The sequence below is a fragment of the Coregonus clupeaformis genome, unplaced genomic scaffold (genome assembly GCF_020615455.1).
Source record: "Coregonus clupeaformis isolate EN_2021a unplaced genomic scaffold, ASM2061545v1 scaf0051, whole genome shotgun sequence".
Taxonomy (NCBI): Eukaryota; Metazoa; Chordata; class Actinopteri; order Salmoniformes; family Salmonidae; genus Coregonus; species Coregonus clupeaformis.
The window spans coordinates 870001-882726 of NW_025533506.1; the positions used below are offsets into that span (position 1 = coordinate 870001).

The 12726-nt window shown below is 45.1% G+C and overlaps 1 protein-coding gene across 4 annotated transcripts in view; it reads left to right on the plus strand.

Annotated features, from left to right (window-relative positions):
• Window positions 1–10982, plus strand: part of dapk2b (death-associated protein kinase 2b) — a 116560-nt gene extending 105578 nt beyond the window's left edge. For all 4 annotated transcript variants that reach the window (XM_041869450.1, XM_041869449.1, XM_041869451.1 and 1 more), the window contains 3 exons: window positions 5615–5704; window positions 5874–5957; window positions 10552–10982. In XM_041869450.1, the coding sequence (XP_041725384.1) occupies window positions 5615–5704; window positions 5874–5957; window positions 10552–10632 (255 nt within the window). In that variant the 3' untranslated portion in view covers window positions 10633–10982. The remainder of the gene's footprint in view (window positions 1–5614; window positions 5705–5873; window positions 5958–10551) is intronic.
• The last annotated feature ends 1744 nt before the right edge of the window (window positions 10983–12726 follow it).

Sequence of the window (12726 nt, forward strand, 5' to 3'; positions counted from 1 at the left end):
CTGGTACAGCAACTGCATCACCCACAACCGCAGGGCTCTCCAGAGGTTGGTGCGGTCTGCCGAATGCATTATCGGGGGCAAACTACCCGCCCTCCAAGACACATACAGCACCCGATGATGGCCGGCAGGGATGTAGCTCAGTTGGTAGAGTATGGCGTTTGCAACGCCAGGGTTCTGGGTTTGATTCCCACGGGGGGCCAGTATTAAAAAAAATAATGTATGCACTCACTAACTGTAAGTCGCTCTGGATAAGAGCGTCTGCTAAATGACTAAAATGTAAATGTAAGAGTTGAAACGGCACGTTACCGATCTACTGTCATTGATGTTAAGAGTTGAAACGGCACGTTACCGATCTAATGCAGTTGATGTTAAGAGTAGAAACAGCACATGTTACAGATATACTGTCATTGATGTTAAGAGCACCATGTCTCAGGAGGAAATCACATCTGACCAGTGCAACTCTTAGAATTTTTTTTTTTATATCTAGAACCCAAAAGGGTTCTTTGGCTGTCCCCATGGAAGAACCCTTTCAAGAACCCTTTCGGGTTTCATGTAGAACCTTTTCCACAGAGGGTTCTACCTGGAACTCAAAAGGGTTTTCACATGGGGACAGCCGGAGAAACCTTTTGGTCCGGTCCCCTTTTTTCTAAGAGTGTAAACTCTTGGACAGTCGTCTGTTGGCCCACATGGTTTCCATCTATAGCACCACCTGGCAGCCTAATCACAGGTCCACATCAAGATGGAACAGGACTTCACTAACGTTTTGGAAAGCTTGTATCTTGACACATGAGGATGATTCCACTGTGAGCTCTGTTACTGGTTGATAACCTGCATGTGAGATTGTTGCTGTGGAGACCACCCACCCACCTGGTTACCTGGCTGGCTGTGATGTGAGAGTGTTGCTGTGGAGACCACCCACCCACCTGGTTACCTGGCTGGCTGTGATGTGAGAGTGTTGCTGTGGAGACCTTGTCCTTTTTGGAGAGATGACACACCGTGAAAATGGAACAGGTCTCTCTCTTTAGACTGTAGCTCAGTGAGCTGTGAATAAAGGAAGAAGAGGGGGAGGAACTCACTGACTCACATCCCTTCTGATCTGAATGCAGTTTGGAGTGTTGTTGGTACCACCCACCCACCTGGCTACCTGGCTGGCTATAGTAAAACTCATTTTAAAAAACATAGGATTTTTCACACAGTGTGCCTTTCCTTCGCTGGGCGGTCCGTTTGGGAACATTTTTCGGTGGCTAAACACAGCTAGAGATGCAGGTGTAATTTGGTTAGCTAGCAAGAACTTGAACGACTGTTATCCAGTTAGCATATCTCTTGCATTCACAAATTCACTCTGGCTTTCTACTCCAATTTCAGAGCACTCTCGTCTGAGTGTACCAGAGCGCAGAACAACTGATTCATTTAGGAACGCGCAACACCCGTTGAATATGACCGGTGTCAGTAAACGTTGGCAAAAAAAGTAATAGTTAGTCAAGAACGCTCTAGATAACATGTAAACCGCCTAACCAGCTCTGCTAGGTCGAGTAAAATGGTCAGAGTGAGCTGTTCTCTCATTTGTGTCTGGAAGTAGATAGCTAGCAAGCTAGCCAACTCTAGCCAGTTAGCTTTGGGTGCTTAGTTGGGACCAGCATGCATTGGCAGGCAAGCTGCAGAAGGACGAGGAGGCTACAATTCCCCATCGTTTATCAGTGCAATTTTGACGGCCTACTAGCTGGAAAGGTTTGAGAGGGTTTATCTAATGTTCCTTCGTTAGATTTTAGCTCATCTTGCTCTGGCTAGCATTAGTTGTTGATCTTGTTGTTGTTGATGTGCATAACAGAGAGAGAGAGAGAGAGCCTACCTTGTCATGGTTGTCTGATCAATAGGACTGTGAAGTTCCATTTACATTTACATTTAAGTCATTTAGCAGACGCTCTTATCCAGAGCGACTTACAGGAGCAATTAGGGTTAAGTGCCTTGCTCAAGGGCACATTTACGTCATTTAGCAGACGCTCTAGTCCAGAGCGACTCACAAATTGATGCATTCACCCTATAGCCAGTGGGATAACCACTTTACAATTTTTTTTGGGGGGGGGTAGAAGGATTACTTTATCCTATCCCAGGTATTCCTTAAAGAGGTGGGGTTTCAAATGTCTCCGGAAGGTGGTGAGTGACTCCGCTGTGGGGGGGTCACTCACCACCTTCCGGAGACATTTGAAACCCCACCTCTTAAGGAATACCTGGGATAGGATAAAGTAATCCTTCTACCCCCCCCCAAAAAAAATTGTAAAGTGGTTGTTGAGGGGGGGGGTTTTTTGAGAAGGGGAGCAACTCTCGCTCTCTTGAAGACGGAAGGGACATGGCCAGCGGTCAAGGATGAGTTGATCAGCGAGGTGAGGTAGGGGAGAAGGTCACCGGAGATGGTCTGGAGAAGAGAGGAGGGGATGGGGTCAAGCGGGCAGGTTGTTGGGCGGCCTGCAGTCACAAGTCGCAGGATTTTATCTGGAGAGAAGGGGAGAAAGAAGTCAAAGCATAGGGTAGGGCAGTGTGAGCAGGACCAGCAGTGTCATTAGACTTAACAAACGAGGATCGGATGTCGTCAACCTTCTTTTCAAAGTGGTTGACGAAGTCATCCACAGAGAGAGAGGAGGGGGGATTCAGGAGGGAGGAAAATGTGGCAAAGAGCTTCCTAGGGTTAGAGGCAGATGCTTGGAATTTAGAGTGGTAGAAGGTGGCCTTAGCAGCAGAAACAGATGAAGAAAATGTAGAGAGGAGGGAGTGAAAAGATGCCAGGTCGGCAGGGAGTTTAGTTTTCTTCCATTTCGCTCCGCTGCCCGGAGCGCTGTTCTGTGAGCTCGCAATGAGTCATCAAGCCACGGAGCTGGAGGGGAGGACCGAGCCGGCCGGGAGGATAGGGGACACAGAGAGTCAAAGGATGCAGAAAGGGAGGAGAGGAGGGTTGAGGAGGCAGAATCAGGAGATTGGAGGGAGAAGGATTGAGCAGAGGGAAGAGATGATAGGATGGAAGAGGAGAGAGTAGTGGGAGAGAGAGAGCGAAGGTTGCGGCGGCGCATTACCATCTGTGTAGGGGCAGAGTGAGTAGTGTGGGAGGAGAGCGAGAGAGAAAAGGAAACAAAGTAGTGGTCGGAGACATGGAGGGGAGTTGCAGTGAGATTAGTAGAGGAGCAGCATCTAGTGAAGATGAGGTCAAGCGTATTGCCTGCCTTGTGAGTAGGGGGGACAGTGAGAGGGTGAGGTCAAAAGAGGAGAGGAGTGGAAAGAAGGAGGCAGAGAGAAATGAGTCAAATGTGGACATAGGGAGGTTGAAATCCCCAAAACTGTGAGGGGTGAGCCATCCTCAGGAAAGGAACTTATCAAGGCGTCAAGCTCATTGATGAACTCTCCAAGGGAACCTGGAGGGCGATAGATGACAAGGATATTAAGCTTAAATGGGCTAGTGACTGTGACAGCATGGAATTCAAATGAGGAGATAGACAGATGGGTTAGGGGAACAATTGAGAATGTCCACTTGGGAGAGATGAGGATTCCTGTACCACCACCCCTCTGACCAGATGCTCTCGGGGTATGCGAGAACACATGGTCAGACGAGGAGAGAGCAGTAGGAGTAGCAGTGTTTTCAGTGGTAATCCATGTTTCCGTCAGCGCCAGGAAGTCGAGGGACTGGAGGTTGGCATAGGCTGGGATGAAGTCAGCTTTGTTGGCAGCAGAACGGCAGTTCCAGAGGCTGCCTGAGACCTGGAACTCCAGGTGTGGGGTGCGTGCAGGGACCACCAGGTTAGAGAGGCAGCAGCCACGCGGTGTGGTGCGTTTGTGTAGCCTGTGCAGAGAGGAGAGAACAGGGATAGGCAGAGGCATAGTTGACAGGCTGTGGCAAATGGCTACAAAAATGCAGAGGAGATCGGAATGAAATGAGCTAAGCATCTGGGAGAGGAGAGAGCAGGGCCTCCCTCACCAAAAACTTCTACCTCAGAAACTAAAATTGTTTCACTGAACCACCCGAACAAAAACTCTCCCAACTTCCACCTTTAGAAATCAGAATTGTTGTGAACCACAGCGGTTCAATGTTTAAAGGAATAGACTCAACCCACTTTATTCAGCTAGCTAACTATGACACCATAGCTAACTAGCATGATAGCATCCAATAACAATAACACACAGTTTAGCACCAACACTTGGTCACAACAAACCGCTCCCAAATGTAAGAGGACTCCCGTGATGTTTACATATTTGCAGAAATCCATTCAGGTGTATTTTGTGGCTTTTGATGAACGCGTTCTAATGATCTAAAGTCGCGCTGTTGCTACTGCCTGTAAACACACAGTCCAGTTCAAAGTGAATGATGGCAGGCTCCTGTGGCAAATGGCTTGTTTGTATAAAGGCCTACTGTAGCTCTGATTGGCTGTAGTGCACCGGTTTGTGTAGACTCCGGTCCTGGACCACTCACCAGATGATGATCATTTGAAACGTAACTTCTTGTTAAAAGTTATTCTTGTAAAGGGAGAAGCTGACAAATTAACAACAACGTCCTCTTTGATAACACCTGCTGCAGCCGCTGCAAACTAGCCGACAACCAAAGCTAGCTAGCTAGACCGCGGGAAAACTACTGCTTTCTGTTGGCCTTCAAAAAGGTAGAAAATTCCATACATTTTTGTAAATGTATGTATAAAAAAACCTATTTAAGGAACACCTGGGATAGGATAAAGTAATCCTTCCAACCCCCCCCCCAAAAAAAAAAAAAAAAATATATATATATATATAATTGTAAAGTGGTTATCCCACTGGCTATAGGGTGAATGCACCAATTTGTAGTCGCTCTGGATAAGAGCGTCTGCTAAATGACGTAAATGTGCCCTTGAGCAAGGCACTTAACCCTAATTGCTCCTGTAAGTTGCTCTGGATAAGAGCGTCTGCTAAATGACTAAAATGTAATGTAAATGTAAAAACGGTCCCACTCATTAAGTCAAAATGTGATTGGTTGATTCCACTGTTACTCCAAAATGTTGCCCTAATACAGTTGAATGTCAGATGCCTTTAACTAGCTTCTGTTGGCCTAGCCAAATGTCTGACTTAGCTAGATTTATCTCCCCAGAGATCAGCGATGAAAAATCCTGATTGGATCTTTTTTTCTCTTCAGTGTTAACCCTTTCCTTTCCAACAAAAACGGAAGAGATTAAATCAGAACATAATTGAAAATATTATCATTATTATAATATTATTATAATCATTATTTTATAAATCCTTAGCCCTTCTCTGAAGGCGTAGAAGGCCCATTCTCCCCCACTGTGTTTGGCTTAGCAATTATTTGTAGAATGGCAATTTTTTTCAATCAGCATGCATTTTTTCACTTCTTGTTTTTCACTCTTCTTGTTTTTCACTCTTCTTGTTTTTCACTTTGTTGTTGTGAAATATGAACACAAAAAATACTGGACATTTTGAACTCTTATTATGGTGGTGATTTGACTAAATTACAATCATGGTCTTGAATTGGACTCGCATTTTTCCGGTCTCGGTCTCGCTTTAGGTGGTCTCGAACACAACACTGTGGCTTACCATAGATGACCTGGGTATAGATCCCTGTCTAACTGTGTGTGTTGTCCCCCTGCAGCCATTGGACTCCAGACAGGCCCTGGTCAAGAGACAGTCTGTAGTCAACCTGGAGAACTTCAGGAGACAATACACCAGACGCAGATGGAAGGTGAAACAGACGGACCTTACAACGGCAATGGGAGTGTATCGAAAGAACCTTTTGGGGAATTCATTTAAGGACTTCGTTGCTCTCCTAATCATAAGTGTGTGTCTGCCTCAGGCCTGGTTTGGTTTGTATAGATGCAGCCTCTCATCTCTCTGAACTCTCCCCCCTACAGCTTTCTTTCAGAGTTGTGGCTCTCTGTAACCATTTAACTCGTATGATGAAGAAAGGTCACCCCAAGATGGCAGCCCAGGATGAGGTAAGTTCAGTAGGAGCTCACGCTGTAGTCCACAGGAGGTTGGTGTCACCTTAATAGGGGAGGATGGGCTCGTGGTAATGGCTGGAGCGGATTGAGTGGAATGGTGTATATAATAGGTCAAACAACATGGTTTGATGCCATTCCATCTGCTCCGTTCCAGCCATTATGATGAGCCGTCCTCCCCTCAGCAGCCTCCACTGCTGTAGACTACATTTATCGTGTAGTCATCCATCAGACGCTCTTATCCAGAGTTAGCTAAGGTCTGTGGGCTAACTAGATCAGTTCTACATTAGTTATCACTGGTACCAGCAGGTCTGTGGGCTAACTAGATCAGTTCTACATTAGTTATCACTGGTACCAGCAGGTCTGTGGGCTAACTAGATCAGTTCTACATTAGCTATCACTGGTACCAGCAGGTCTGTGGGCTAACTAGATCAGTTCTACATTAGCTATCACTGGTACCAGCAGGTCTGTGGGCTAACTAGATCAGTTCTACATTAGCTATCACTGGTACCAGCAGGTCTGTGGGCTAACTAGATCAGTTCGACATTAGCTATCACTGGTACCAGCAGGTCTGTGGGCTAACTAGATCAGTTCGACATTAGCTATCACTGGTACCAGCAGGTCTGTGGGCTAACCAGATCAGTTCTACACAGCTCTGTGGTGTCTACAGTAGTAGTCTAACTAGATCAGTTCTACACAGCTCTGTGGTGTCTACAGTAGTAGTCTAACTAGATCAGTTCTACACAGCTCTGTGGTGTCTACAGTAGTAGTCTAACTAGATCAGTTCTACACAGCTCTGTGGTGTCTACAGTAGTAGTCTAACTAGATCAGTTCTACACAGCTCTGTGGTGTCTACAGTAGTAGTCTAACTAGATCAGTTCTACACAGCTCTGTGGTGTCTACAGTAGTAGTCTAACTAGATCAGTTCTACACAGCTCTGTGGTGTCTACAGTAGTAGTCTAACTAGATCAGTTCTACACAGCTCTGTGGTGTCTACAGTAGTAGTCTAACTAGATTAGTTCTACACAGCTCTGTGGTGTCTACAGTAGTAGTCTAACTAGATCAGTTCTACACAGCTCTGTGGTGTCTACAGTAGTAGTCTAACTAGATCCAGTTCTACACAGCTCTGTGGTGTCTACAGTAGTAGTCTAACTAGATCAGTTCTACACAGCTCTGTGGTGTCTACAGTAGTAGTCTAACTAGATCAGTTCTACACAGCTCTGTGGTGTCTACAGTAGTAGTCTAACTAGATCAGTTCCTACACAGCTCTGTGGTGTCTACAGTAGTAGTCTAACTAGATCAGTTCTACACAGCTCTGTGGTGTCTACAGTAGTAGTCTAACTAGATCAGTTCTACACAGCTCTGTGGTGTCTACAGTAGTAGTCTAACTAGATTAGTTCTACACAGCTCTGTGGTGTCTACAGTAGTAGTCTAACTAGATTAGTTCTACACAGCTCTGTGGTGTCTACAGTAGTAGTCTAACTAGATCAGTTCTACACAGCTCTGTGGTGTCTACAGTAGTAGTCTAACTAGATCAGTTCTACACAGCTCTGTGGTGTCTACAGTAGTAGTCTAACTAGATCAGTTCTACACAGCTCTGTGGTGTCTACAGTAGTAGTCTAACTAGATCAGTTCTACACAGCTCTGTGGTGTCTACAGTAGTAGTCTAACTATATCAGTTCTACACAGCTCTGTGGTGTCTACAGTAGTAGTCTAACTAGATCAGTTCTACACAGCTCTGTGGTGTCTACAGTAGTAGTCTAACTAGATCAGTTCTACACAGCTCTGTGGTGTCTACAGTAGTAGTCTAACTAGATCAGTCCTACACAGCTCTGTGGTGTCTACAGTAGTAGTCTAACTAGATCAGTTCTACACAGCTCTGTGGTGTCTACAGTAGTAGTCTAACTAGATTAGTTCTACACAGCTCTGTGGTGTCTACAGTAGTAGTCTAACTAGATCAGTTCTCACACAGCTCTGTGGTGTCTACAGTAGTAGTCTAACTAGATTAGTTCTACACAGCTCTGTGGTGTCTACAGTAGTAGTCTAACTAGATTAGTTCTACACAGCTCTGTGGTGTCTACAGTAGTAGTCTAACTAGATCAGTTCTACACAGCTCTGTGGTGTCTACAGTAGTAGTCTAACTAGATCAGTTCTACACAGCTCTGTGGTGTCTACAGTAGTAGTCTAACTAGATTAGTTCTACACAGCTCTGTGGTGTCTACAGTAGTAGTCTAACTAGATCAGTTCTACACAGCTCTGTGGTGTCTACAGTAGTAGTCTAACTAGATTAGTTCTACACAGCTCTGTGGTGTCTACAGTAGTAGTCTAACTAGATTAGTTCTACACAGCTCTGTGGTGTCTACAGTAGTAGTCTAACTAGATCAGTTCTACACAGCTCTGTGGTGTCTACAGTAGTAGTCTAACTAGATTAGTTCTACACAGCTCTGTGGTGTCTACAGTAGTAGTCTAACTAGATTAGTTCTACACAGCTCTGTGGTGTCTACAGTAGTAGTCTAACTAGATCAGTTCTACACAGCTCTGTGGTGTCTACAGTAGTAGTCTAACTAGATCAGTTCTACACAGCTCTGTGGTGTCTACAGTAGTAGTCTAACTAGATCAGTTCTACACAGCTCTGTGGTGTCTACAGTAGTAGTCTAACTAGATCAGTTCTACACAGCTCTGTGGTGTCTACAGTAGTAGTCTAACTAGATCAGTTCTACACAGCTCTGTGGTGTCTACAGTAGTAGTCTAACTAGATCAGTTCTACACAGCTCTGTGGTGTCTACAGTAGTAGTCTAACTAGATCAGTTCTACACAGCTCTGTGGTGTCTACAGTAGTAGTCTAACTAGATCAGTTCTACACAGCTCTGTGGTGTCTACAGTAGTAGTCTAACTAGATCAGTTCTACACAGCTCTGTGGTGTCTACAGTAGTAGTCTAACTAGATCAGTTCTACACAGCTCTGTGGTGTCTACAGTAGTAGTCTAACTAGATTAGTTCTACACAGCTCTGTGGTGTCTACAGTAGTAGTCTAACTAGATCAGTTCTACAGTAGGTCATGGGACTGGCAGCATGATTCTATTTCAGTGTTCAGGACAGTGTTCAGTTCAGGACAGTGTTCAGTTCAGGACAGTGTTCAGTTCAGTGTTCAGTTCAGTCCAGTGTTCAGTCCAGTGTTCAGTTCAGTGTTGTTATCAGTAAACAGTAGGCAACAGTACAGTCCCTGTGAAAGACGTTAGAAATATGCCATCTGGGGACTATCATGGTGAAGACCTGTTATTCTGTTAGTTCTCAAAGTAAAATAAGTAACACTTGACTCATTTCATGGTCTCACACTGTATATTCAGTATTTTTGGGAACAGAGGTGTGACTGTGTGATCTCCCTGTGACAGACAGAGTGACAGCATTCTCTGTGACTGTGTGATCTCCCTGTGACAGACAGAGTGACAGCATTCTCTGTGACTGTGTGATCTCCCTGTGACAGACAGAGTGACAGCATTCTCTGTGACTGTGTGATCTCCCTGTGACAGACAGAGTGACAGCATTCTCTGTGACTGTGTGATCTCCCTGTGACAGACAGAGTGACAGCATTCTCTGTGACTGTGTGATCTCCCTGTGACAGACAGAGTGACAGCATTCTCTGAATGCAAAAGGAAGAGTTTGCTGCAGCTTGGGGCATGTTGTTGAGTGGTAAGGGTGATGCACAACAGTTGTTTCTGGCTCGGGTTAAGGTTTGCGGCTCGGGTTAAGGTTTGCAGCTCGGGTTAAGGTTTGCAGCTTGGGTTAAGGTTTGCAGCTTGGGTTAAGGTTTGCAGCTCGGGTTAAGGTTTGCAGCTTGGGTTAAGGTTTGCAGCTCGGGTTAAGGTTTGCAGCTCGGGTTAAGGTTTGCAGCTTGGGTTAAGGTTTGCAGCTCGGGTTAAGGTTTGCAGCTCGGGTTAAGGTTTGCAGCTTGGGTTAAGGTTTGCAGCTCGGGTTAAGGTTTGCAGCTCGGGTTAAGGTTTGCGGCTCTGGTTAAGGTTTGCGGCTCGGGTTAAGGTTTGCGGCTCGGGTTAAGGTTTGCAGCTCGGGTTAAGGTTTGCAGCTCGGGTTAAGGTTTGCAGCTCGGGTTAAGGTTTGCAGCTCGGGTTAAGGTTTGCAGCTCGGGTTAAGGTTTGCAGCTCGGGTTAAGGTTTGCAACTCAGGTTAAGGTTTGCAACTCAGGTTAAGGTTTGCAACTCAGGTTAAGGTTTGCAGCTCAGGTTAAGGTCTGCAGCTCAGGTTAAGGTCTGCAGCTCAGGTTAAGGTCTGCAGCTCAGGTTAAGGTCTGCAGCTCAGGTTAAGGTCTGCAGCTCAGGTTAAGGTTTGCAACTCAGATTAAGGTTTGCAGCTCAGGTTAAGGTCTGCAGCTCAGGTTAAGGTTTGCAACTCAGATTAAGGTCTGCAGCTCAGGTTAAGGTCTGCAGCTCAGGTTAAGGTTTGCAACTCAGATTAAGGTCTGCAGCTCAGGTTAAGGTCTGCAGCTCAGGTTAAGGTTTGCAACTCAGATTAAGGTCTGCAGCTCAGGTTAAGGTCTGCAGCTCTGGTTAAGGTCTGTTGTTTCTTCATACTTCCAGAGGGACTGTGAGAGCGACCAGGAGACGGAGATGATCATGAAGAAAAGACCCAGAACCAGGAAGAGAAGCAGCACTTCCTGAAACCTGCCTGTCTTTTCTGATTTGTTGAATGTGTGTCTATAGCACACATGATTGGTCCGAAAGCAGCCACAGAGACTACTTCAAAAACTGCTGTCCATATAATGTATTTTACATATTGCACAGCATTCTAAAACCGCCTTTTCTGGAGCAATAGATGAAAAGCCTTGATTGTGTTTCCTATGAAGTGATTTCAGTGCCAACAGAAATGTTATTTGAATCCCTGCCTTCTGTAAAGGTATATAGACTGTAGAAATGTACATGGACAGTTGACAGATTAGGGTACAAATTAGGGGTAGGGTAGAGGTTAGGGTACAGGTTTGGGTTAGGGTACAGGTTAGGGTACAGGTTTGGGTTAGGGTACAGGTTAGGGTACAGGTTTGGGTTAGGGTACAGATTAGGGTACAGGTTAGGGTTAGGGTACAGATTAGGGTACAGGTTAGGGTACAGGTTAGGGTTAGGGTAGAGGTTAGGGTACAGGTTTGGGTTAGGGTACAGATTAGGGTACAGGTTAGGGTTAGGGTACAGATTAGGGTACAGGTTAGGGTTAGGGTACAGATTAGGGTACAGGTTAGGGTAGAGGTTAGGGTTAGGGTACAGGTTAGGGTAGAGGTTGGGGTACAGGTTAGGGTTAGGGTTACAGTTGACAGGTTAGGGTACAGTTTAGAGTAAAGATTAGGGTTAAAGTTGACAGGTTAGGGTACAGGTTGGGGTTAGGGTAGAGGTTAGGGTACAGGTTAGGATTAGGGTAGAGGTTAGGGCACAGGTTAGGGTACAGGTTAGGATTAGGGTACAGGTTAGGATTAGGGTACAGGTTAGGGTACAGTGGAAAGGAAAGGGGACTGCTCACAGAGAATATAATGCTGTTATCCAATTGTCTTACATAACCAACTTCCTCATTCTGCTGTTGTCCTCGTCAGTGACTAAATGCCTCTACTGGTTTCATATTACACTGAGTGGACAAAACATTATGAACACCTTCCTAATGTTGAGTTACACCCCCTAATTCACCCTCTGAATGGCACACATACACAATTCATGTCTCAATCGTCTCAAGGCTTAAAAATCCTTCTTTAACCTGTCTCCTCCCCTTCATCTACACTGATTTGAAGTGGATTTAACAAGTGACATCAATAAGGGATCGTAGCTTTCACCACGTGGTGGTGGTGCTGGTGGTTTCTCTGTTAGTTCCTCTATCAGTCAGTTAACTGTCACCTCACAGGTCAGATCCATAAGGACGGATATAGGTTGACATCTCAAACCCACTGGTCCATGTTGTTGATCATTCTACTATTACTGCTTGTGTTCCAATGCCCATGTACTGTACATTCAAGTTTGGTTCATCTAAAAAACAGAGTTAGTAAAGATTTGTCTCTCTTGAAAACCGTCCTTATGGCTCTCAAGTTTTGATATATTTATGAAATGTGAATTTTGTGTCTTAAATGGGCCGTACATGCTGACCGCTCGAGGTGCAAAATAAATGTACACATACATGTTAATCAATAATTTCATCCAAACTGCTTGCGCACATCAACGAGCGTCTGCGTAGCCAGGCGCTAAAATAGAACTCTGTTCTATTTTTGACGCGTGACGCACTGCAAGTCCCGCCTCTCCCATCTCCTCATTGGTTTTTACATTTCCAAATACCCACTTGGGTGATTGAAAGCAAAATTGAGGTCCACACTCCACTCCAGTTGGTGGTGGTAATGCACTTTAAAGTTGGTTGCCAACCACCATATAAAGTCCACAGAAGAAGAAGAAGAAGAAGACTGAAGGAAGAGAGATTACTAAAACTTAACTAGGTTTCCCCTTTTATCTGTTGATTAATTGTCGGAGTTGAGAACACAGGATTTTGTGACTCAAAAAATACTACAAAGATCCAGGAAAAAAGTGACCTTGTGCATTTCAAGTAAAATAACCCAATGTGTAATTAGCTACCAACCGCTAGCTAGCTACCAACCGCTAGCTAGCTAGCTAAATGTCCATGAATGTTTCAAGGGTTTCGACCTGTCCCCAAATTAATATCATTTTAATATTTCAACCTGCGTGTCCTGATCGCGTCTGGTGTGGTTTGTGCGTCCTATAATGACAAGGAAT